Raw genomic sequence first — 24,585 nt, 5'->3', positions numbered from 1 at the left:
GCCAAAGTGTGGGGATAGGTACACCTGTCATCTGCCAGACCTAGTATGGTCTAGAACAAAGCAGATATCAGTAATGTAGAGAAACTTAGCTATATGGGTTCCTGCAGGCTAGTGCCCTTATCTGGTGATCTTCAGAGGTGCCTTAGGGCAGATTTTTCCTGTGACTTCTGTTCCTTCCTTTTAGCTGCCTCTAGAGATTTGAATTGCATATCAGTTGTCCCTAATTGCTGTGCAAAACAGTAACTATTATGGCTGTTATTGAATTCTAAGATGCTTTAGAAGATCCATGATTGCTTTAGTGTGAATCATTCCTTCTAACAACATACTTATGCCTTAATAGATATCATGATAAGTTGAGCTAATCAAAAAGTTTCATCCCTGGAGAAGTCCCTATTTGAAACTTGTCAAGTTGAGTAAAAGTTCATAGTTTTCACTGTATTGCCAGAGCCTTTCAGAATCCAGGACTATTTCTGTATCATGTATCATCAAAGTAGGTCTTTCTAGAAAAGTTGTTAAATATGAAGCAGATTACATTTGTTGTTAAGTTTTGATTTCAACACTAAACAGTTAAGTTCTCATTTTGCTTCTCTTGAACCTTGAATGGTCTCTCAACCTTAAAATTATATGACCATTTTCTCAGGGAATATCAATGTGGAACTTGACTGCAGAAAATCATGAAAAATCGTAGTTATATAACCCAAGTCCAATTTCCTGTGTGTTAATTTAAGAAATATTTAGGAAGATCAAGGAGAATACCTGAGGCATTCTGGGACTGCCAGAAATTTCTCTGAGACTTTTTGAGCCATTTCTTTTATACTAAAATTTTCCATCAACTAAAACCTTTAAAATATACAAATATTTCCAAAAGAGGCAAAGGTTTGGTTTACTTTATGATCAGTTTCTCAGGAATTTTTTTTTTATATTTCCCTAGTTCACCTAGGGAAAGCAATCAACAATAATAGTATCCATAGCATTCAGTATATTCTGCCAAATGCTATTGGGAATGATATATTTGAAGATTTTATTTCTGATGAAGTTCACCAGTAGGTGGTTAGATTAAATTGTGATTGTATTTGTGTAAAAATAAACTGTGAGAAATATAGTATATTCCCTCTCACCCCCCACTCCTTCATTTACTTTTATTCCCACTTCTCATTAGTAATGATCCCATGGATTATACTTGCATCTCTTTGTTTTAAGCACTTAAGACATTTGTTTTGTATTTTGTGTAACTTATCCTCCAGTTCAGAGGGAACAAACACTTGAGGAAGGGAGATGATGTGATTCACAACACGTCTAAAAATGGCCTGGATCAGTTAATATGTTGATAAACAAAGAAATATGTACACATGTGATTTCCTAAGTCAGTATGTGGCCCACAGGGAACCTTATGTATGGTTTCCGCATCCTAGTTTCTATTTTAATTTGACACTACTGTTCTATTCCATTCTCCATTTACATTATAAATTTTAGAGTCTTCCATCTTTGGTGATTTTCCACAGCAAACATGCAATGAATGTTTCTCTGAATTGCATTGTTTTACACCAAATTTCTCTTTTAACTTATAAATTGTATTATGTTGATTAAATTGAGGCATTTGCTAATAAAGATAATGATTAATGTGGAACTTTTGAATACTAATTAGATACAGTGCTTTAATCATTAAAGAAAATCCTGAAATCTAACCAATAATTTATCACTGAGTCGTTATTAATGGAGGTGATAAAAAGAATAAACTTTTAAAAGTCATCTATAAATAAAATTTTTAAGCTCCTGCATCTTGTTCTTGGCAGTCATTTTCAAATATTAGTTACTAAACATTAACATTTTCTTCACATAAAATTGCTGTTGAATAAATAAATGTACATTTGTTTCAGATTTCCTCAAATAAATTTCCATATTTTAAACATTGATTTGTAGATTCAGAGGGTTTAGATGAGACTGGAAAACAACAACCAAACTTAAGAATAAGTCTTATTCTTTTGACTCTCATTCTGACATATATTATCGCTTTGGATGTTAGAAATTGGGACAGATCCCTTAGTCTTTTTTTTTTTTTTTAGTGTGTATAGGATAAGACAGAATTCTGAGTTTCTGCTTTTGGGAATCAGGCACCCAGCCCTGGATAATAACTCAGGAAGTCAGTTCCCTGAATAAATATAGGAATGGTAATACTTGTTCCCTTAGTGAAGTGTTTTACCTGTCCACTAAATCTTATCCTTTCAGTTGTCTGACATGTAAGAGTTTTAGCTTTTCCAAATGTTTATTTCAATCAATGAACCTTAGTCAGTACCATATGGATGCATTTAACTATCCCTTTTATATCATTCTAGGCATCCTGCACAGATGGGAAACTTTTTAATCACTTAGAAACAATTTGGCGTTTCAGCCCCGGCCTTCCTGGATATCCAAGAACTTGTACGGTGGATTTTTCTGTATGTATATAATAAAATACTTGAATTATTCAAGTCAGATGTATGAACTCAATAGAGAAGTGAAGTAAATAGACTGGTTGACCATCTTGAATATATTTGTGTCATGACAATGAGCTTCTTAAGAATTGTCAAACCTGATCTTGATGGTCCATGTGGACAAAGGATACTACCAGACGTAATCTAGAAATCTTTGTTTAAGATTATAAAGTCCAAGGCAAAAAAGAGAAGAACTTGAATTATAAATGGTATTTTTATCATTTTTGCCAGGTGAAGATATGACAAAAACAGATTTAAGAAGTGAATACAATGGCAATACACTCTTTGAGAATAGGTTATAGATTTCTGAATAATGACTTCAAATATAGGAATTAGGATAGGTTTTTGAGAGACAAAGAGGGAATAAATAAATGAGAGGTCGATAGAGCACCAACCAGACCTGAAGTGAGAAAGTTCAAATCTGGCCTCACAGCTTGTTGACACATTAGATGGAGTACTGACCCGAGTTCTAATCCACCCTCAAACACTTAATGGGTTTGACTCACTAGCTGGGTGACTTTGGGCAAGTCACTTAATCCCAATTGACCCTCTTTTTCAGGCTCCTCACACCCACTCATCCCTCTCACCCACCCTTTGCCAATCTGGTCTAAGATACTTAATAGCTGTGTGAAGCTGGAGAAGTCACTTATAATCCTTTTTGCCTCAGTTTTCTCACCTATAAAATGAGCTGGAGAAGGAAGTAGCAATCCCTTCAGTATCTTAACCAAGAAAACTCCAAATGGGGTTGTGTGGAGAGTCAGATATGAGAAAACAACTGAACAACAATGAGAATTGTGTCAGCAACACTAAACCCAGAATGCAGTTGATGATAAATAATACTAAGGACAAATGTTAAAGTGCAGCATAGTTTGATTTCTTTAAAACTATGTGAAAGCAAGAGAAGAGTCAGAAAACATCCTTCTGTTCAGGGCAGATAAGATGATGATTACTAATGCTAATACTAATTACTAAATACTAATGACAAAGCAGAAGTGTTTAATATTTATTTTTCTTAAGTATAAAAGTGATTAGAAGCTAATGGAAATCTAATATATGTAAGGAAACAATGAGGTAGTTCTGGTTGGCCTCAGGTTATCAGGCCAGAGCTACAGCTGGAAAATATTTCTTAGTTGCTCCTAGTGATCTCTGAAATATCTTAGAAAATGAAAGAAATGGAGAAGAGAATATGTTTTGATTTTCAAAAATGGAAAGATTTATATTTGTGGTAAAATTCTGGAACACACTAATAATGGGTAGGTTTAATGTGTTAGTGCTTAGAAATAAAAGTGATCTCTGTGAGGCAACATGTCTTCATCAAAAATTGGGACAGACTAACCTAATTTACTTTTTTGACATTCACTAAAATAAGATTTATACTCCAGAATAATATTGTAAATAGAATATGCTTTGATTTCAGCAAAACATTTGATATAAATCTCTCATGCTGTGCTTGTGGTTGAAATGAAGAGGTGTGGGCTACCAGTGCTATTTCAGCACTCCATTCCTTTATTTCATTATGGGAGAAGACCTGAAAAGAGGGAATAAAACAAGCTGGAGTGATACTTGGTGTGAGCTTAAGCAAAGCTTTCTCTATCTTCCTTGTGATTTCTTTCTTGTAATTAGGCAAATTTCTGTCTTTATGTAGCAAAATTCAGCCTAATCTATAATTGCATATGAAGAATTTCCTATTAGGAAACATTCTTCCTTCTGATGTGAAGTTGGCTAGGAATTTCACTTAGACATTCATGACCCTTTCCTGCATTTTGTGTCAGCCAGGGATTTTGATTTTCCTTAGGACTATGCATTTGCTAGTTCTTGTTGATTATACTTGTACAATTTTTTTTTTTATTTTTTTTTTTTTTTTTGGGCCTCCACTCACAGGACTATAGCTCTAGTTCAGGGTCTCATAAGTTTGGACCTATACAATTGCCAAAAACCTCTTTATTGCATTTACTGCCTTTTATGTCCCTCTCTGTTCAGTCCATCCTTCACATAGCTTCCAAAGTGAGGCTTTCCATTGCCACAAAACTTTTGTCCATGGTTCCTTTGATCCATAGAACTAATAAACTCCTCCTCTTAGGTATTAAAAAATTTTCCAGTTTGATTCTTACCTGGTCTTTTCTACATTTGTTATCCATTGTTTACATTCATGCTCCTATACAGTCCAGCCAAAATAGCTACATGCTAGTCCTCTGACATGAAATTCCATTTTTCTCCCTTTGCTTTTGCACACCTCGTACCTAGAATGTACTCCTTTCTTTCAGTCCTTAGGACCTCTAGCTTCTTTAAAAGTTCTGCTTAAGCCTCCCCTTTTCTAGATTCTAGCTCTATTCTCAACCTAAATCTATTCTGTATTTACTTTATATATTTTGCAGATATTTATATGAACATGTTGTTTTCCCTAACACTTCTTGAGGACAGAGACTAATATTTATTTTTGGATACTTAGTGTCTAGCGGTGCCTATCACATAATAGGTAACCTAAATGCTTATTCATTTTCTATACATACTTCACTTTGGATTTCACCTTAAACAATTTGACATTTCCCCACAGATTTCCTTTGAGTTTCGATCACTTCTACACTCTCAGCTTGCCACACTGTTTTTTGATGAAGTTGTGAAGCAGATGGTAGCTGCCTTTGAAAGAAGAGCATCCAAATTATATGGTCCAGAAACTAGTATACCTCGGGAATTGATGCTACATGAAGTTCATCACACATAAATGAAAAAAGAACTGGTGCTGTCTGCTTATAATTATGATTTTAATCTAGTTCACTTTAAAAAGTGTTTTCATCACTGTGCTTTCAAAAGACAGGCTGTTAAACCTAGCTTAGAGTGTAAAAATTACACCATTGAAAATATGCACACAAAATATGCAACCAGATGTATATAGAATTATTTGCTTCAATCAAGTGCAATTCAAGGTAATTTGTACATTAGCATGTTCTGTACTTTGAATAATGAAATGTAGTTACTATTGCTAGAATACTAATAACACTTTTCCCAGGACAATTTCGAAATTGTAAATCAAAAAAGCAATTGTAATTACTCTTTTACCTGAAATATTAGTTTTTCTGCTGTGTAATATATTCATAATACATCAAGTTTAAGTTATTAAATCCAAAATATTTGTAACTTATTGTTATAGGGCCTACTTTGATGGCCTGGGATGTTTGATAATCATCAGTGCATCATTAAGGTAAAAACTTTGTGACCTAAAAATACTGCTTATGAGAGTATGCAGCATACTTTTATGTATTTTCATAGTGATTTTATTAGCCTGATTTTTTATTATATTTTGGTCAGTGGTCCAGAGCTTTAAGCTATTTTCCTAGTAGTTTGTACCTTTCTCCAGGTACTTACTTGGCTGCTCTTTCAACACTGTTAATTGAATGCCCAATTGCATTGACAACAGATTCAGATAGTTTAGTTGACATCTCTGGCAATTTGCATTCTCATATTTTTATTTATAGTGTGCATTCACTTTCAATAATGTATTTTAAACCTTAACTGATATTTTTTTTAAACAAATCAATGTAAGCACTGAAGAGAGAGGTAACTTAATAAAGTTAAAGCAATTTGTTTACTTTTTTGTATAATTGTCATTATAATTCTTATTTTTATAAATACATATTTATAGCACAAGAACAAATTAAGAAATCATTTCTGATGGCTTAGGGTAGGGTTTATCCCCATTATCTAACATTGTTCCACAATCCCTTTATATCAAATTCCAAACCATTTGAGCTCTTAAATCTAAGAATCATTTTCATGAAATCATTGTACCATTATCTTTTTCCTCTTTGAATATCACCTTGGCAATATTTAGATGAAACCAAAACTGATCAAGTTTTTAAGATTTCAACACACTGACCCAACACCTTCCTTTAGGTCAAGATACCATCCCCAGTTTACAGTTGAGCAAATGTAGCTAAGCTTCACTAATTTGCCAAGGCTAACAAGTTGAGAGAAAAAGGAATTAAAACCATTTTCTATTGTAGAAGAAAATAGAATACTATCTTGACATTTATAAAAGAAAAAATACTTGCTTTCTGCCCTTATCCACAATTCATGGCCATCACCATTACAAAAATCCTTATGTATGTACTTATGAGATGACTAATGCCACAGCAGAAAGTGTACTAGACCTAAAGTCAGAAAGGCAAGTTCAAATCTAGCCTCAGACACTATTTAGCTGTGTGACCCTGGCAGTTTTCTCACCAATAAAACAGGGTAACACATCCCAGAATTGTTTTGAGGATGAAACGAGTTAAAATCTACTAATGTACTCTGCATACCTGTTATATTAGCTATTAAGTGACATGGTCTGGCTTCTGAATCTATCTGTCATGGCTTAAAGTCAGTTTTTACCAAGAAAAAGTAAATTAAAAGTACTTCAAAAAGTGACTGGGGAAAGATACTGCAGAAAATAAATTTGAAGGGCTAGAGATGTCCTCGTTACTTTAAAAATGAAGCCAAGGAAATGAATTGCTCAGAGACAGATCCAAGTTTTACTCTGGCCCTGTTAATATATCTGATCAGAGCAGATTAACTTTTGCCAGACACTAGTGGCTAAAATATCAGAATCTAAATTATAGGTACATTGCCTCACTATGGATAATCTTGAATAGGCATGGTTCATAAAATGAACTGTTCTCTAGTAATTCAAGGACCCAATGACAGGTAAATTACTCTGACACTGCCCCGCCCCCCCCCCCCCACTCCAAATCCTGCTATATCGTTTTTCCCAATCTAGAAATTTCACCTTAACAATTTTTCGTTTATATTTTCTCAGACTAAACCACCATTTTGACCAAATTTTTAGACTTCAACATCTGATCACTGTATTTTTATGAGTTTAGTTCCACCGATACACAGAAATGAGAATACAATTACTAACTTTAAACAATTTTATTACACAAAGGTCATCACATAATTGGATATTTTTCTACTTTGTACACAATTTTAATTAGTCTTCGTCTGCACATAAAGGCTGCTTCTGAACTTTCCTTCTAGCGATGGCAATACTACAATTCTGATATCACAGAATAATAGTAAAAATGCCTCAGCTGGTTTAAGTTGAAAGCAGAACATTGGTACATGGATCTTGCACCCAGTATTAGGAATGTACAAATGTCTTTATTCAAAAAATACAAAATAAATTATCTGTAGGCATGGATAACGACAGCAGTAAACCATTACATATTTTGTCAACTGAAACCAGTAACTGATGGTTATAGTGATTTTCTTGAACATCAGCCTTTTCTTCAGTCCTGTCTTCAACTGACTTCTTTGAAGTTAGCAAAGAACACTGCCTTGAGTCTTGCTTGCATCACAGATCATAATGCTAGAGCATTATTCCAGGAAATTAGAACATGCCACCTCCCATGCCTCCACCCATGCCACCCATTCCTCCCATGCCAGGTTCCTTCTCTTCTTTAGGAATTTCAGTAACAACAACTTCAGCTGTAGTTAACAAGGAAGCTACGCCAGCAGCATCCAACAAAGCAGTTCTTACAACCTAGAGGGGAATAAAGTCAAAATATTAACTTTACCTAAAATTCCAAGCAACAGCCTGCATAATCAAATCATTCTCTATAGAGTTTTGAATTTACTATCTTGAGAAAAATATGCAAACAATGAAGTTTTTTAAAAAATTGTTTACCTTAGTTGGGTCAATTATTCCTTTTTCAACCATATCCACAAAATCTCCAAGCATGGCATCATAACCTATCTCTGAGGAGCTTTGCAAAATTTTCTCAACTATCAATGAGCCTTCAACACCCGCATTCTTAGCAATGGTCACTGCAGGAATTTTCAGTGTCTTCTTAATTATTTCTATTCCTATAGAAGGAAAAATCCTTTATAAAGATTGTCTTGAGTTTCATTCATAATAGCAAATATCACTAATAGCAAACATATAGCACTTAAATTTGCCATAAACTTTAAATGTATTAATAATTTTTTTTTTGTGGGGTTGGGGTTTTTTTGTTTGATTGTTTTTTTACTCCCAACAAACAATCTTGAGAGGTAGGTACTATTTTAATAATTGTTTTACAGATGAGGAAACTCAGATCAAGATTAAGTGACTTGTCTGTCTCACTGTTTGAGGCAATTCAAATTGCTAACTCAAGACCTGCACTCTATTCGCTACATATATAACATAATAGGTTATAATATGACAAAGTACAAATCTGAAAATATAATTAGATCACACTTCCCAAAACCCTTTCTTTCCCCAAAACTAGTTAAATTTCCTTTATTTTGGATTAACAGACCTGGACAATGCTGGTAACAAATACAGTTTGCAACAAAATTTTAACAGGGGTATAATATATTAAGTGGATATAAAGCTTCCTAAAAAGTGAGATAAGCTATGTCAGAAGACAGTGTTAGAGAGGTTTCCTATTCAGGTATCATGTTGGATTAAGTGATTTCTGAGACCCTTCAACCCTAAAACTATTAACTATAATCATCAAATGAATATTAGTCATCTATCCCTAAATTACATCCTACCTTCTGTCAACAGTTATAGCATAGAATTAACACTAGTTCAAGAACAAATCTATAAGATTATATTCTTTACCAATTTTCTGATCATCATTAGCTGGAGTTAATGCTTCTAATGCAGGAATGCATCGAAGCAATGCACAACCACCACCCAGAACTATGCCTTCTTCCACAGCAGCACGTGTAGCATTTAATGCATCAGTAACCCGGTCTTTCTTTTCGTTCACTTCTACATCACTTGTTCCACCAACCTAAAGTACAAGGAAACTCAGAGTTAAGTATTACCATATTAAAAAGCACACACAAAAAACCTCCAACATTTATATAGTCAACTTTGTTTTGTTTTTGTAAGATACGCAATAATCTAACGATTAACCTGTACTGAATGTTCATTTTGCGCTAATCATAGTCTTTAACCAATTTCCCATTTAGACTTTTTTTACGTTGTATCATGGGAGTCACAGATGATTTAACCTAACAATAGAAGTAACTTGCCATCAGAAAGGAAAGAGTTCAAACTTTTCATGGTTGAATTAGGGTTATCGTGTCTTACCTTTATTACAGCTACTCCATCAGAAAGTTTGGCCAAACGTTCATTTAACTTTTCTTTTTCATAGTCACTAGCAGTAACCTCTAATTGTTCAATAATTTCTTGAACACGTTTTTCAATTTGGGATTTTTCACCCTTGCCTTTCAAAAGCATGGCATCATCTTTTGTCACAATAACCTCTCCAACTTTTCCAAAGTCATGAGGTTGAATATCTTCAAGATTCAGAGTCAAACCCTCTTCTCCAAAAACCTGTAAAAATCATTAGGAGATATGCTGGATATTAGGTAACAAGTTCATTAAGCAGAACTTTTCTTCATCACATCAAGCTTATTTAGAACACATTACTCTATTTAAGCTACAAAAGAACCCAGTGATATTCCAACTTCAGATAAAGAATTTTACAGTATGTAACTAGGCATCCTGCTACAATAAAACAGTTTGTTCTGATTGTTATCAAATTCAGATTTTCAAACTCTCAGTCGAACTTAATTTATATACCATCTGTAAGGCCCTGTAGTATAATCCAGTTGCTTTACTATGTCAAGCTACACATTTTAAAAACAATTTATCAGATTAAATGTAAACTTCTGTGGGTCCCAATAGGCCTAACTTGTGTTAAAACTATTTTACTTACTGTACCACCAGTAGCAATAGCCATATCCTTAAGCTGATTCTTCCTGTTGTCACCAAAACCTGGGGCTTTTACTGCAACAACCTGCAGCCCAACTTTTAGCCTATAAACACAGAAACATTACAAAACTATTTTAGGACTACCAGTGAAGAAACTCAGTTTTCATTCTCAAGACGTGGTTTTATTGCCTTTTATTGCTCTCAACATTAAGGGTTGCTAGCCACAAAGTATTAAACCAAAGCTGTGGGAGCAATTAGATGGTATAGTGGATAAAGCACTGCCATTGGAGTCAGGAAGACCCAAGTTCAAATTTGACCTGACACTTATTAGCTGTGAGATTCTGGGCAAATCACTAAACTTCTCACTGCCTTGCACATACCCCCCCTCCCCCCCCCCAAAAAAGAAAAAAAGTTAAGGTCAGCAATATGGGAGATTCTTTACCCTTGAAATCCTCAAGATCTAAGACCATTTTTAAGCACCAGTCATGCTGACAATATATGAAGGGATGGTACAAAATATATTTGGTATGTTTCATCTAAACACATTTTCTATGTTTAGTTTGTTCAAATTCTAAATTCAGAATGCTATGTTCAAAATGCTAACATAATATGGAGTGAAAACTTTTTTTGTCTAGAGATCCAATTTCATAAAATTAGAGATCCATGAAATTGTCTTTGCCCCCCTTTTTTCTTTCTTTTTTTTAAAAATAAGAGCTACTCCCAGCCTGAAGGTTTAATAATATGTTCATGGTTACATGGCTAGCCTTCTAAAAAAACAGGTCTTGACTCCAAGGCTCTCTGCCCATTATGACAATTTTGTTAGTAAAAGTTCATAACAACACATTTATTAACTAAAAGTAAGCAGTCATGAGAGAGTCTAGATAATTTCTTGAACACAACTTTTTTTTAACACCAGTATTCTACTATACGCAACTGCCTCCCCAGTCAAGTTATTAACTATTAAATTGGTTGTCTAGAAACTAATGGGGAAATATTTGGCAAGATAAATGCAAAAAAAGCATCAACAAGAATTATACCAAATGAACATCTAATTATGCACCAGGCTTTCTTGCAGTTATAAAGTAATACAACTATTTCTGTACTTAGGTATTTTTTGTATCTATGGGTTGAAAATTACAATTAAAAGTTTTTGGCAGACCCAATATCTTATCAATACAGTTGGATTAATGGCTCTCTCAATTTGTAAAGCTTTCAAATATCCATGCCTCATTACCTGTTCAAAACTAGTGTACTTAATGCTTCTCCATCAACATCTTCAGCAATTATAACTAAAGGTTTACGGTGGGCATTTGCAATTTCAAGTGCAGGTACAATAGACTGGACACTAGAGATCTTTTTTTCACTTAAGAGTACATAGGCATCCTGGAATTCACATTTCTGACCTGTATGATATATAAGAAAGCAATTGTAAGCAAAATAAAAAATTTTACTATTCATCTAATGTAGACCACTTATTATTTCTTATAAACTTGGTATGTAATAAATTATGTTAAAAAGAGTTTATGATCTAATTCAGGCAAATGTGCCTAGAGAAAGATTGCTAAATAGATTTGTTTTAAATTACTTGTAAAGAGAATCCATTTTTCAACTCCTTGGTTTATTCCCCACCCCCAATTTATGTCATTTTCTCCACCCTTTTCCCTTATTCCAACCCCATTCTTTCTCACTAATTAAAATAACTTGGCTAATGTTGACTAGTGACCAGTATCCCACCCCGCCCCCCAATTATCTCCAAAATGGAAAAATACTCCAAAAATGGTACAATTCAGCTTATACACCCTATACATGTCTTTGAATGTCAGTGATGACACATTCTTCACCTTTAGCTGTATTAATGAAGTATGGAGAGATATAGCCTCGGTCAAACTTCATGCCTTCAATAATTTCCAATTCATCATTCAACGTTTTTCCATCCTGAAAATATGAAGACAAACTATGAATATAGTAGAATACAAACATATACAAGAATCAAGACAGTAAACAAAATGGGGGGGGGGGGGGGTCCTAAACATGCAATTAAAAATTAGCCCACTGGGGCTATGTATAAATAGAAATAGGCAAACTAAGATAAAGCAAGTTAGTACAAATTTTTTATTTATCAATATACAAAAAACCCTATTTTATACTTATGCCCTTTGAGCTAGGAATTCTAATAATTCTATAATGTTCTCAAAAAAATGTTTTTGTCACTCAAAGGAACATCAGGATGACTAAAAAAAAAAAGGAATAAGTTTTTCCTTTAAAATCAATGGATTCAGTAACTTTTCCAAGAAATTAAGTATTAATAAAATTAAAGTCACTCTGAACCTCATTAGCTTTTTATGCCACTAGACACAAAGGAAATCAGATGTGTAGCTTTTTTAGTACAGTCATCATCATTACTCAAAAATGCATGTTATTGAGGGTGAGTTAAGATAAAATCTTGGTATACAATAATTAACTTATTACTTATACTATTGTAAACTGTCCAAATGTCTTTTATCATGGCTATCAAATAAGCAGCTTAATGTGTTAGAGGTGCTATTGAAAACATCTATACAACGTGTTTAGAATTCTATCTTTGATCCAACACAAAAGACTCATTATAACTTGCCTTTACTGTGATGACACCTTTTCGTCCAACCTTTTTCATTGCGTCAGATATTATGTTGCCAATTTCTCTGTCACCATTTGCAGAAATTGTAGCAACCTAAAATGATTCTCAAGTTACTATTTCAAAGGTAAAAGTTTTATTGTCAATAAACAATCCACTTTGGTCCTAGCACCTTTACTCCTATTTATACCACCCATCATTAAAATAGAAAAAGCAACAGAAAAATCATAATATATTCATCATTATGAAGTGAATCACCAAGACAGTTTTATCTATAGAGACCTATTCCCTAAACACAACTGGATAATACAACATATACCTATCATTTATTTTTAAAATATATATATATTTATATGTATATATATAATTTATATATATATTTGGTCATTTAAGAGGCTAATGCATTACTTCAGTCAGAATAACTCTTAAAGTACCAAAATCAACTTGAAGTTAAATGAGAATCTATAAGATTACCCCTGAATTATAAACACATTAAAATGGAAAACAATACAAGAAAACTTGGAAGTACAATTTACAATGAACATTCTTAGCTTGACCAACATAAAATAAAATGATAGCAACTTATTATTTTGGCTTTTACTTTTAACAGGATACAGTTGTGACCACAATGAAAACAACTTACAAAGAATGCCTACCTGAGCAATTTCTTCAGGGGTTGTCACAGGTTTAGACTGCTTCTTAAGCTCAGCAATGACAGCATCAACAGCCAACATTACACCTGAATCCAGAGTAATAATTTGTTATATTTATCTTGAGTTACCAAATAGTTTCATGAATCTGGCAAGGAATTAAAGTCTTTAAGAAGCCTTTGTGTTGCTTCTATGCCAGTCTTAAGGCGTCAAGGGAATTTTCAGTAATATATACTATAAAAGATTCAATGGATAAGTGATCAAAGGATATGAACAAACATGTCCCAACCTTTTTAACAATATGAATGACTGACCCAAGTAACTAAGAAATGAAAACAAATCCCAGGAACTTTACCTTATATTGAACAAACTAAAAAAATGTGACGATGAAAATTGTCACAGCAATAAGAGGAATTTATGGGAAAAAACAGGCACACCAATTACTTTTGGTAGCTCCGTGAACTGGTTCAATCATCCAAATTATACCAACTAAAATGAGTATACCCGTTAATCCAGAGATCCTGGATTTAGGCATATACCAACAAAGAATTCAAAATTAAAAAAAAAAGTCATAAAGTAACCTGTATCCAATACAGGTTTTAAAACCTGAGTAGAATCAAAAGTATTATGCTTGCTCTAATTATGCACTAACAAAGCTGAATTTTAAAAAATCTTTCTACAAAGGAAATTGATAAAAATCATAAAGCCACTCTTGACTAATTAGCACCAATGCTGGCAGTTTTGCTTTCCTTTTAAAGCTCATTTCCCTATTTATTTCAAGGACCGTCAATTCAGGAGTAAATAATTATTACATCTATTTTTATTACTTTAGCCCTTGTGTAACATAGTCAAAATTAATTTTTTTTAAATTGCAGATAAAATTAAAACAAATAGACTTTCAAGTGAATTAGCCAATGGTTATTTTCCTAAATAAATAACTTGTTAATATTTAAATGTTATACCAATGCCATGAAGTCTTACCTCTCCTGATTTCCACTGGATTTGCTCCTTTACTAATCTTCTCAAAGCCTTCCTTAGCAATGGATCGTGCAAGGACTGTGGCAGTAGTAGTGCCATCCCCAGCCTCTTCATTTGTGTTATTGGCAACATCCTGAACTAGCCTGGCACCAATGTTTTTATATTTGTCCTTTAAGTCAATTGCTTTTGCAACAGTCACACCGTCTTTTGTTACCTTGGGACTTCCCCAACTCTGTTCAATGATCACAGTTCTGCCCTACAAAGGTAAGAACACATTAATTAATAAATATGATAATCACATGCATTCCTTCCAAAGGTAGGTCCAAACAGAAACAGAAATACCTATGTGAAATATTGAGGGCAAAATCACAGGGAAACATTCCAAAGAACTGGATATACCCCAATAGAAAGTATCACTACATTGTCTCACTAATAATTTAATCCCAAATCATGATTCCTAAGGATAGATATTTAGCAAAGCTGCAGTATTCAATCAAAATGACCTTTCCCCTCTAGCAAAACAAGGGGACAAATTCTGGACAGTACATTGGACCTACCTAAACCATTCTCATACTTCACATTTTTGAAATGCAGCATCAGTCCTAACTACAGGAAAAAGCAATCCCTACTTTCAAGGCTCTTTCTTACCTCTACCTTTCTTAACCTTACCTAGGGTAGTAAGAAGTACCTAGCACTGTATCTGAGGTCTGAGGTCTGAGCTCAAATCCTAACTCTTCAGAACCCAGTTTCTTTGCCCTATAAAGAGAATGAAGTAGATAGCTTGAAAGGTTCCTTTCAGTTCTAAATGTATAATTCCAGGTCATTCATCTAATTCAAAGCAAGGAATTTTTCATTTTAAAGATGGGAAAATTCAGTTCCAGAAATGTTAAGAAATTGCCAGAAATTCAACCTCTGTGGCATATGAATGTAACACAATATTAATCCATGCATTAAGAACAGAGTTCAAGAAACAGAAGACTCCTGAACCAATGCAAAGAAAGAACCAAATGGATCCTGACTTTTCCACTTATAGCCTAAATCAGCAATGTCAAAAAGTTTTATATGGTCCCAGTTTGGCTCCTGTGGTTTATGTGGAGTCACTTGACTTTTTCTAGGCTTTCAGTTCCTTAACTTGTCAAACAGAGGAGTTGGACTAGATCAAAGTTTATTAAACTGTGGGTAAAAGAAGTCTGGAAAAACAAGGTTTCTGAATGTGCTGTTATCTTGCAGTATCAAATATTCTGGCTAGATTTAATTCTTTATGTAAAAATAAACAAGCACATTCACCTCATTAGATTCAAATGGTAAAATTATACATACCGAAGAATTTATTTTAAAATAAACTTTCCTTATGATTTATTATCAGTAAATGTTTGATTTATATACCTATTTCATGTAACTATATATACATACTCGGGGCCATATAAAAATTTGTCCAATGAAAAGGGGTCACAAGTGGAAAAGTTTAAAAAGCTCAACACTAGGGACAGTTGCATGTCCCAAAGTGATAGAGCACCACAGGCCCTGAAGTCAGGAGGACCAGAGTTCAAATCACTGGCAGAAACTTACCACATACAAGCTGTGAGACAACCCCGTTCCCCAAAGTGACTTAACCCCAATCACCCCAGGAGCAAAGTCCTGCACTAGATAATGACTTTAAGATCCCTTCCAAATAGCTTAGTGTTATATATTATCCAAGCCCAAGTGAGAGTCTTTGCATGAATGAAAGAATATTAGTCTTTCATAATGTTTAATGTAAAAAATTCAAAGGATTTATTACTTATTGCATTTAAAACCAGAAATGATGAAATTTTAGTTACCTCAAATTCTTCTATGAATAGCTACCATGTTAAAGGGCTTTTATATGGCAGAACATGGTCAGAAATGATATGATACCATGCCCCTCTTTGCTGTGAGTGGGAGATAATCTCATTTATGATTATACAGACCTCTAGACACTGGTACTAAATTTAATTTGGACATATGGAGCAATAAAATCCAAGTCATCTCCCAAGATAACTCCACCCACTTGGATAAACTGCCTATGATTACCATTAATCTTTTAAAAACCGGTTTTTTTCTATAACTAGCCCAAAACCAATTTCTGTTAGGTATTTTTCCTATTAAACCTGTACTCTCGCTCACCCAAGTTCTTTTCTTCTGAAGCCAACACCTCACACTCAAAGTTATTTCAATGTTAAGCAAAGATTAAAAAAAACACAAGCAGTTTTCTTCAAATGATAGAGGCCCCCAAACAAGTATTGTTATTTTTTTCATTCCCTAACTCTTTAAGAATTCAGGCTATTAGTATTTAAGCCAAAGTTTAAACAATACAGGCAAAGCAGGTTAGTTTTGCCTGGAGTTAAGAATTGCTTCTGTACTAAATGGTAACGCAATTCACTCCTATCCAGTTTAATAAAAAAAGTGAACATGGGAAACTGGGAATTGAGAGGAAGCCACATAATTAAAAATCTGGCTGAGGTAGTTCTGGGCCTTAACTCAGTTTAAAAAAAAAAAAAAAGCTTACTTGAAGTTACCCACTTAATGTAAAAAATTACTTTTAGCTCCCTTGACATTATAAAACTTTTTATACATTCTTATTCAATCTAAGACCGTTTTGAGGGAGAAAAAAAGATATTGATACCTTTGGCCCCATAGTAACAGCAACAGCGTCTGCTAAAAGATCTACACCTTGAAGCATTAAGGCTCGGGCATCTGCTCCAAATTTCACGTCTTTAGCATAAGCACGTGTCAGGTGGGGGGCCAGTGCCCTAGACACTGGCCTTATCTGACGAAGAACTGTGGGCAACCGGAGCATTTCTGGAAAAATGAAACCACGAGATCAATTCGAATGCTCTAGATTTCTTGTGGCTCGATTATGCCACCTGTTGAAAGGAATATGAAGTAGTAGGCACCCATTGCACAAGCTTCCCAACATCTTCTGAAAGTATATCTCTACTACTGCCATTACCACCAGTGGGCACCTGAGTACTGCTACCTCTAAGGGCAGACACTAGTCTTGGCCCTCAGCTCCCCTGCACCACTTGGACCCACCTTTGCTCGAATTTCTCCTTTGGCCTCCAGGTAAAAACCAGAGCTAATCATTTCTGCACTAGCTGAAAACGTGCTTCAAGGATGAAATCAAAGGCAAGAGGAGAAACCCCAAGTAAGAGCAAAGGCAATGACATAAAGCCGGGATGAGGGGTTAGAGGGAAAATGCCTGCACAGCAAAACGTCCATCAGGAGGAAATGTCTCCTAGTATCCAAATTGTTGAAACAGTTTCAATATAAGATACATTTGAGAATACTGGTGCAAGGGGCCCGCCCGCTCCCCACGCCCCGCCACATGTCTTTCCATCAGGACACATGGTACAAGGTCAAGGATCCCATCGTTCCTCCCCCTACTGTCGAAAGAGCTGAGCTGCACAGACTCGGGCTGCCCACCACCCCTTTTTCCCTCGGCAAAGACTCCCAAGCTAAAATCATTCCTCTGCAGGTGCGATTGTGGGCCCCGCGCTCCATGACCCCGTGCGCGCGCCCTGTATCTCTGCCGCCCCCCGGAAGAAAAAGGGATGTCTAGAAGCTCCCAGGTTAGGGGCCGGGCCTAGCCCCGGAACAAGGTAACCCGGAGCCTAATGCTCGGAGTGCGGCAGGATTCCGCCAGCCTGTACGGACCCGACCCCACCCCGGCCCGGCCCTGCTTTTCCACGGCGGTAGCCGCCATTTCCCGCAGCCAGGTCCAGGCCCTCCCGCCGGCTGAAGCAGCGCCCCCCAGCCCAGAGGGAAGAGCATGTAAAGCGAGGCCGCGGGGAGCCTGGCGCGTGCCGCGAAAAGACGCTTCCGCCATTCACGCGCCAAGCTTGCCGGCGGGGAAACAAAGACCAAGGAGGAGAGGACTGGGATGGGAAAGGAAAGCGCGAGGCAGACCCTAGTATACCTGCTGGAGCAGGCGGACAAGCGCGCGGCGCAGATCGGCAGCAACGAGTGAGGGACACACGTACGGGGCGCACACAGCAAAGAGTCCCAGACCCCGCCCCCCCACTGCACCACATGTGCCGATGGCGCCTCCACCCCCTACCAACCGCCTCTTAGAGCCCCGCAATCTGCATGAGATATATCTGGACCCGCCCCTCCCTACATTCGCTGGCGATAGTGGGGAGGAGCTAGAGCGGCAGGGCATGGTTTAGGCTCGTTCCTGGGACCCCCATTTTTCCAGAACTTTCTGGAACGCGCCGCTATAGCTGTGGGTCAAGGGTGAAGTTGCGTCATTTCCTGGGGGCCCAAAGGGATTTAATTTACCGGAGCGCCGCTGCGTAGAAAAGACCAGAAAACTCTTCTTCTGTTTCCCTTTCCTGTGGGTGGGTCTGAGTAGCCCTCCGAAGGACGAATAGCACTTCGCGTAGCGGCCTCCGCTCCCTACGCACCTAAGGTTTGGACAAGATTGGGGGCGGGGGCGCGCCTGCGCAACAACTAGTCTTCGCCCTCTTACGACGTTCACGTGTTTACCGGACTGGGCTGCAAGTCTACCGGTGCCCGGGGAGGGACGGAGGAAACGGACTGAGCAAGAGCGACAGCTGCAGGGCACAGCGGAGCCATGGTAAGTCCGGCCCTCGTGGCCCTTGAAATGAAGTACCCACTGCCCTCACTGAGGCCTTTTGAACTCCCTTTTTCGCGAGGTAGGTCGGCAGTCTGACCGGCCCATAGGCCTTTGACAGTTAATTTGAATTAAAAGTACTCGGGTCCTTTTATCCGTGCAGTCACTGTCATTTTAATAATAATGATCCGGGATGCCCTGGAAATTCTTTGTGCGATTTTAAGCCACGAAAGCTGTAAACTGCCCCAAGGTTTTCGGGAGGGTGTGTAAATAGCACGTATGGAGCGCTCAAAGTTTTGTAAAGCGCTTTACTTAGATTCTTTCATTTGAGCCTCAGCAACCCTGGGAGATCTATGCCCTTGTTTTACAGGCGAGGAATCTGAGACTGCGAGAAATGTTAAGTGATTTAGGGGGAAAAAGCTTGATTTAGGGAGCACCCGGCTCTGGGAGCACGTGGAACCCGCCCCTCTTTCCCTCTCCTGTTAGGGCTTGTGTGTGGGGAGGGGCGGCGTGACGGGGGGCAACTTTTACTTTCTGGAATTCGAGTCCCCCTTGCTCGACCCACGTGTCCCTGGGCAGCAGGAGGCGGGTCCTGCAGGTTCGGGCGGTTGTTTTCTGCCATGTGGAAGCCCTTGGCCGGCGCGGGGCGGGGATGGGGTGCAGTTGTACCCCTAGAGCGCCCTCGCTCTTTCCCTCCCTGGAGAGAAAGGAAATGCTGTGACCTTGTGTAACTTGGAGGTCGTCCTGGTAGCCATGCTGACCTGTGATTGGGGAAGAGGGTGCCCTCGGGAAATGAATTAAACTTGGGAGTGATGAGTAGAAGAAAAGTGTAAAACCACTATATAAGGAATGGGAAAACTTGGGCCGAAATTCTGACTCCTTGATAGCCTTCAAGAAGAAATGATGTGCGATTTTTGCTTGTTTTTTAAAAAGCATCTCAAATTTCTCTCTCAACAGGCAGGGCAGGCTTTTAGAAAGTTTCTTCCCCTCCTTGACCGAGTTTTGGTTGAAAGGAGCGCAGCTGAGACTGTTACCAAAGGAGGAATTATGCTTCCAGAAAAATCTCAAGGAAAAGTATTACAGGCAACAGTAGTAGCTGTTGGATCAGGATCTAAAGGAAAGGTAAATCTAGACTACCAGTTTTAACTAATGTAAGAGAAATGAAAGATAGCCTCTTTACTTAATTTATTACTTAATTTATAGTGATCAAACATAATGGATAGACAACTAGTTCCTATATTAATTCTTAGCTCATTGATTGAAAAAAAAAAACTTAATAGACTGAAAAAAGTTTTCTTTAATGAAAAGTACCCATGTGTAGATTGTCACTGCATAGCAAATAGCCCCGGAAGATGATGATTATACTGTTTTCTCATTATTGATCTTGATAAAATTTAGGCATCCATTTCTTTTTACTTGATCCTGTGAATGGATTCTTCCATTTTAACTTCCTTGCTCTTTCAAGACTCAAAATCAAATGTTCTGAAGGAGGCTTTTCTCAGTTTCTTTACCCTGCACTCAGGATTTATCTTCCACAGGATTATCATTGGTACAATTTTTGCATGTTATCTTCATTAGACTGGGCTCTTTAAGATCAGGGACTGGGCATTTACCTCCCTCTTCTCGGGACATAAATTCTTTTAACAAAATTGTCTTTAAGTAGTAAGTTTGTACTTACTATATTTCAAAGATAGCATATTATTATTATTTTGTCATAAAGTAATGAAAATATTAAGTAGAAAAAGTAATGGGGATTTTTCTGTCATTATAGAACACTGAACAAGATAACTATTCTTTCTATATAAACAAACTAAATTGAAGTTCATAGCAGTTGGCTTATAAGTACAGACTGCAAGTGCTTAGAGGAACGCTACTGTGCCATGTGACTTGCATTTTAATTATGCTTATATTTTCAAGCTGTCTTTACAGTGGAATTCCTACTTCTCTATAATTTTTTTGTTAGGAAGCATTAATTTTGCTAAGTTTACACTCAGAAGAGTGTATTTAAAGCCCCAAAATTCTAAGTATTAAAACATTGAATCCAAAATTTTAGGGCTATTTGGAAATTTAGGGGAAGAGTTTTACTAAATACTTATTATGTATCGGGCACTGAGTTTAGTACCTTACAAAAAATTATCTAAACTAATTCTTTTAAAGCAGCCTTGGGAAGTAGATTACTAAATCCATATTTTACATTTGAACAAAGACTGGAAGTTAAGTGACACTGGGATATACAACATGTATGTAAGTTTGGATTTGAATTTAGGTCTTCTTAACTCCAAGAACTATACTATCATACTACTTTTTATTTTATAGATAAGAAAACTTCTTCAAAGTTTATTTGCCCAGGATCCCAGTGATTGCTTAGTAACAGAACCTAGCTTATAAAGAAAGTGTAGCAAGCTTCTCTGAAGCCTTGAGGGTAGAATTTCGCAACCTTTATTGTTCCATGCTGAAATCTGTTTATCTTGCATTCTGTTTGATCAGAATTTCCTTTGTTCTCTTACCTGTACTTCTTGCTCTTATAGCTGAATAACAAAAATAGTGAATTCACCCTTAATCTATTGCTTATCAGCACTCCCATTTTACATAATGTAGGTTTCTTGAATTTGAATGTACATTAAAGTTGACACCAGAATTTTTAACTTCTGAAGCTTTTGAGTTGTGTAATAGAAAGAAATTGTGGTCTGTGTAGATTTGTTTAACTTAATGTTTAACTTGAGTATAAAGTTCTTTGAATACTTCAGAAATTTAAATATGTTTTTGTGTAACTAAAGTGCATAGTTTTCATGCTAAAGATAAATTCTTCGTCTTTTAGATCTAAAGAACCAATTTTGAACTCTTAATTTTGTAAAGTTAAAATATGCTAGCTACAAAAGTATTTTTCTTATATTGGTTTAATAACCTTGATGGGAGAGTTGGACAAATAGGATATATTTTCTAATTTTTTTCCCCTATTTTGTAGAGTGGAGAGATTCAACCAGTTAGTGTGAAAGTTGGAGATAAAGTTCTTCTTCCAGAATATGGTGGCACCAAAGTAGTTATAGAAGACAAGGTTTGTTTAATATAACTTTAAATTTAGTTAAGTTGCTGTTGCTAGCAGAATTAAATAACTTTTTTTTTTTTAATTTGCAGGACTATTTCTTATTTCGAGATAGTGATATTCTGGGGAAATATGTGGACTAAAATCACTAATTAAGTGGCGTCGTGAAAGTTGCCCATTCCACCGAAGTTCCAAAATCTTTTCGTTTCATCATGTAAATAATTTCCAGGTCTCTTGGTTTTATAATTAATGGATATCTTGTGTCTAAAATCCTATTTCTCTGCATCGATGTGAACATTTCCAAATAAAAAAAAAATTGTAAACATGAATGGTTAACTATATTTTTTGTGTTAAGAATTCTCTGAAATATTATTTTAATAGTGTGTTAACGTGGAAAGACTTTCAAATTGGGGCTTTTCCTTTAGCTTTGTTTAATCCCTAAATGGGTGAGGCAGCAAACTGAGAAAACTGGTAAAAGGCTACCTTTAAAAGGGCAAGGTCCCCCATTGCACCCAGGGTCATCACAAATCTTCCTGATCTATATCTTGTCACTAGACCCAGATATCTTTGGAGGAGAAAGTTGAAATTTTACAAGTTGTCCCTCACTTTAAATCAAATTCACTTGCAAGGCTTGGTATGCTTCCCTGAAGTCATAATTTTCTTCGAGAATGAGGGACAAAACAATTGTATCTGATTAAAAATAATAAACAGTAACATTATTCCTATCTTCCTCTCTAGTAACATTTTAACTTTCTAAAAATGGCAAGTTTACATTGTTGAAATAGAACCTAGTTAAGTAGATCTTCACTGCTAACTTTTTTTTTTTTTTGCTGACGAAAGTTTTCATCTCAAAGGTTTTAGTTAGGAAAATCAAACTTTTCCAAGGTAGATTTACTTTTAACACCAGAAAATTATCTGCTAAGAATTGACTATTTAAATTTTAATGGTTTGAGTATGGTTCTTTTTGGCTCTCGAGTAATTCTATAGTTCTAACAGTGAAACTTAATCATAAGATTGTTTAATAAAATACAGTTCCTTTGGGGACAACTAAGTGGTATAGTAGATAGAACACTGGGATTAGAATCAGGAAGATGTGAATTCAAATCCTTGCTCATATACTAGCTGTGAGACCCTGGGTCAGCCTCAGTCTCCTCAACTAAAATGAGGATGACAGACCTGTGAAGAATGTTTGAAATAAGGTACTTTGCAAACTAAGTACCATATATGTTAGCTGCTATTCTGTAGGTTTTACTATTACATGACACAGGATAATGGTATAATGACAGGAAAATTATTGATAAGGTAGTATTTAGTGGGGCTAAGATGAGAACCACTCATTAAACACTATTTTTGATATCTGTGCTCTGTAGCTGTGCTCTTAACATCACAATTGATTAATCTACTAGCTGTTCTGTCCTCCTGTTCTTGGAAGTTGGCTTAATTAGGTATTTGCTTTTAGTGTGGTAAAGAATTTGTGCTGAAAAGCAAATCTTCTAACCAATGCTAACTGTGAGATGGCTAACTAGGATTGGAATGTAGACTTTGACCCTATAAGTAAATGATCTGGACCAACCAAACTACAATAAAAAGATGGATGATTTAGAGAATTTTAAATAAGATGTTCCTTTGGTGTCAGTAAAAAGGATTTAATTTGAAGTCATAAATTTTAGTACTCCCATGACAGTATGTCAGCTCTTACTAAGGTCCTTGTAAATCCTAAGATAAGAACATTTCTGCTTGTGTTTCCATCTAAATGTGCAAGGGACTCATTTTTTTTTTTTTTTTATAACTTAAACTGTATATATATATTTTTTTATTTAATAGCCTTTTATTTACAGGATATATACATGGGTAACTTTACAGCATTAACAATTGCCCAAACCTCTTGTTCCAATTTTTCACCTCTTACCCCCCCCCCCCCCCCCCCCCTAAATGGCAGGATGACCAGTAGATGTTAAATATATTAAAATATAACTTAGATACACAATAAGTATACATGACCAAAACATTATTTTGCTGTACAAAAAGAATCAGACTCTGAATTATTGTACAATTAGCTTGTGAAGGAAATCAAAAATGCAGGTGTGCATAAATATAGGGATTGGGAATTCAATGTAATGGTTTTTAGTCATCTCCCAGAGTTCTTTTTCTGGGCATAGCTAGTTCAGTTCATTACTGCTCCATTAGAAATGATTTGGTTGATCTCGTTGCTGAGGATGGCCTGATCCATCAGAACTGGTCATCATCTAGTATTGTTGTTGAAGTATATAATGATCTCCTGGTCCTGCTCATTTCACTCAGCATCAGTTCGTGTAAGTCTCTCCAGGCCTTTCTGAAATCATCCTGTTGGTCATTTCTTACAGAACAGTAATATTCCATAATATTCATATACCACAATTTATTCAGCCATTCTCCAACTGATGGACATCCATTCAGTTTCCAGTTTCTAGCCACTACAAAAAGGGCTGCCACAAACATTCGTGCACATACAGGTCCCTTTCCCTTCTTTATAATCTCTTTGGGATATAATCCCAGTAGTAACACT

General features: G+C 36.1%; 3 protein-coding genes across 5 annotated transcripts in view; 2 read left to right on the top strand and 1 right to left on the bottom strand.

Annotated features, from left to right (window-relative positions):
* Positions 1–13,463, top strand: part of COQ10B (coenzyme Q10B) — a 31,676-nt gene extending 18,213 nt beyond the window's left edge. The window contains exons 4-6 of one of the 2 annotated variants that reach the window (XM_031960262.1): positions 2,334–2,435; positions 5,026–5,395; positions 13,386–13,463. In XM_031960262.1, the coding sequence (XP_031816122.1) occupies positions 2,334–2,435; positions 5,026–5,193 (270 nt within the window). In that variant the 3' untranslated portion in view covers positions 5,194–5,395; positions 13,386–13,463. Of the gene's footprint in view, positions 1–2,333; positions 2,436–5,025; positions 5,396–5,619; positions 6,071–13,385 lie in introns of those variants that run through there. The other variant, XM_031960261.1, reaches the window with a different exon arrangement.
* HSPD1 (heat shock protein family D (Hsp60) member 1) lies at positions 7,368–18,785 on the bottom strand. Of its 2 annotated transcripts, none has more exons than XM_012544896.3 (12): positions 18,703–18,785; positions 17,048–17,223; positions 14,407–14,659; positions 13,432–13,514; positions 12,776–12,871; positions 12,003–12,096; positions 11,396–11,564; positions 10,166–10,265; positions 9,535–9,780; positions 9,058–9,232; positions 8,137–8,315; positions 7,368–7,992 (listed from the first exon to the last, which is right to left on the bottom strand). In XM_012544896.3, exons 2-12 carry the CDS (start codon positions 17,219–17,221, stop codon positions 7,840–7,842), a joined length of 1,722 nt encoding a protein of 573 aa, XP_012400350.1. In that variant the 5' UTR covers positions 17,222–17,223; positions 18,703–18,785; the 3' UTR covers positions 7,368–7,839. The 2 variants fall into 2 exon arrangements, with proteins under 2 accessions (XP_012400350.1, XP_031816120.1); XM_031960260.1 differs by lacking the exon at positions 18,703–18,785 and adding an exon at positions 18,341–18,511.
* The window catches only part of LOC100920453 (MOB-like protein phocein), a 59,292-nt gene continuing 53,351 nt past the window's right edge, over positions 18,645–24,585 (top strand). Inside the window, exons 1-4 of the mRNA XM_012544898.3 lie at positions 18,645–19,000; positions 19,955–20,119; positions 21,963–22,052; positions 22,133–22,369. Of these exons, the coding sequence (XP_012400352.1) occupies positions 18,998–19,000; positions 19,955–20,119; positions 21,963–22,052; positions 22,133–22,183 (309 nt within the window). The 5' untranslated portion in view covers positions 18,645–18,997 and the 3' untranslated portion in view covers positions 22,184–22,369. Of the gene's footprint in view, positions 19,001–19,954; positions 20,120–21,962; positions 22,053–22,132 lie in introns of the transcript that reaches the window.

The sequence above is a fragment of the Sarcophilus harrisii genome, chromosome 3 (genome assembly GCF_902635505.1).
Source record: "Sarcophilus harrisii chromosome 3, mSarHar1.11, whole genome shotgun sequence".
In the NCBI taxonomy this organism is placed as follows: domain Eukaryota; kingdom Metazoa; phylum Chordata; class Mammalia; order Dasyuromorphia; family Dasyuridae; genus Sarcophilus; species Sarcophilus harrisii.
The sequence above is the reverse complement of the archived record's forward strand: the minus strand, read 5'-3'. Positions and strand labels throughout refer to the sequence as shown.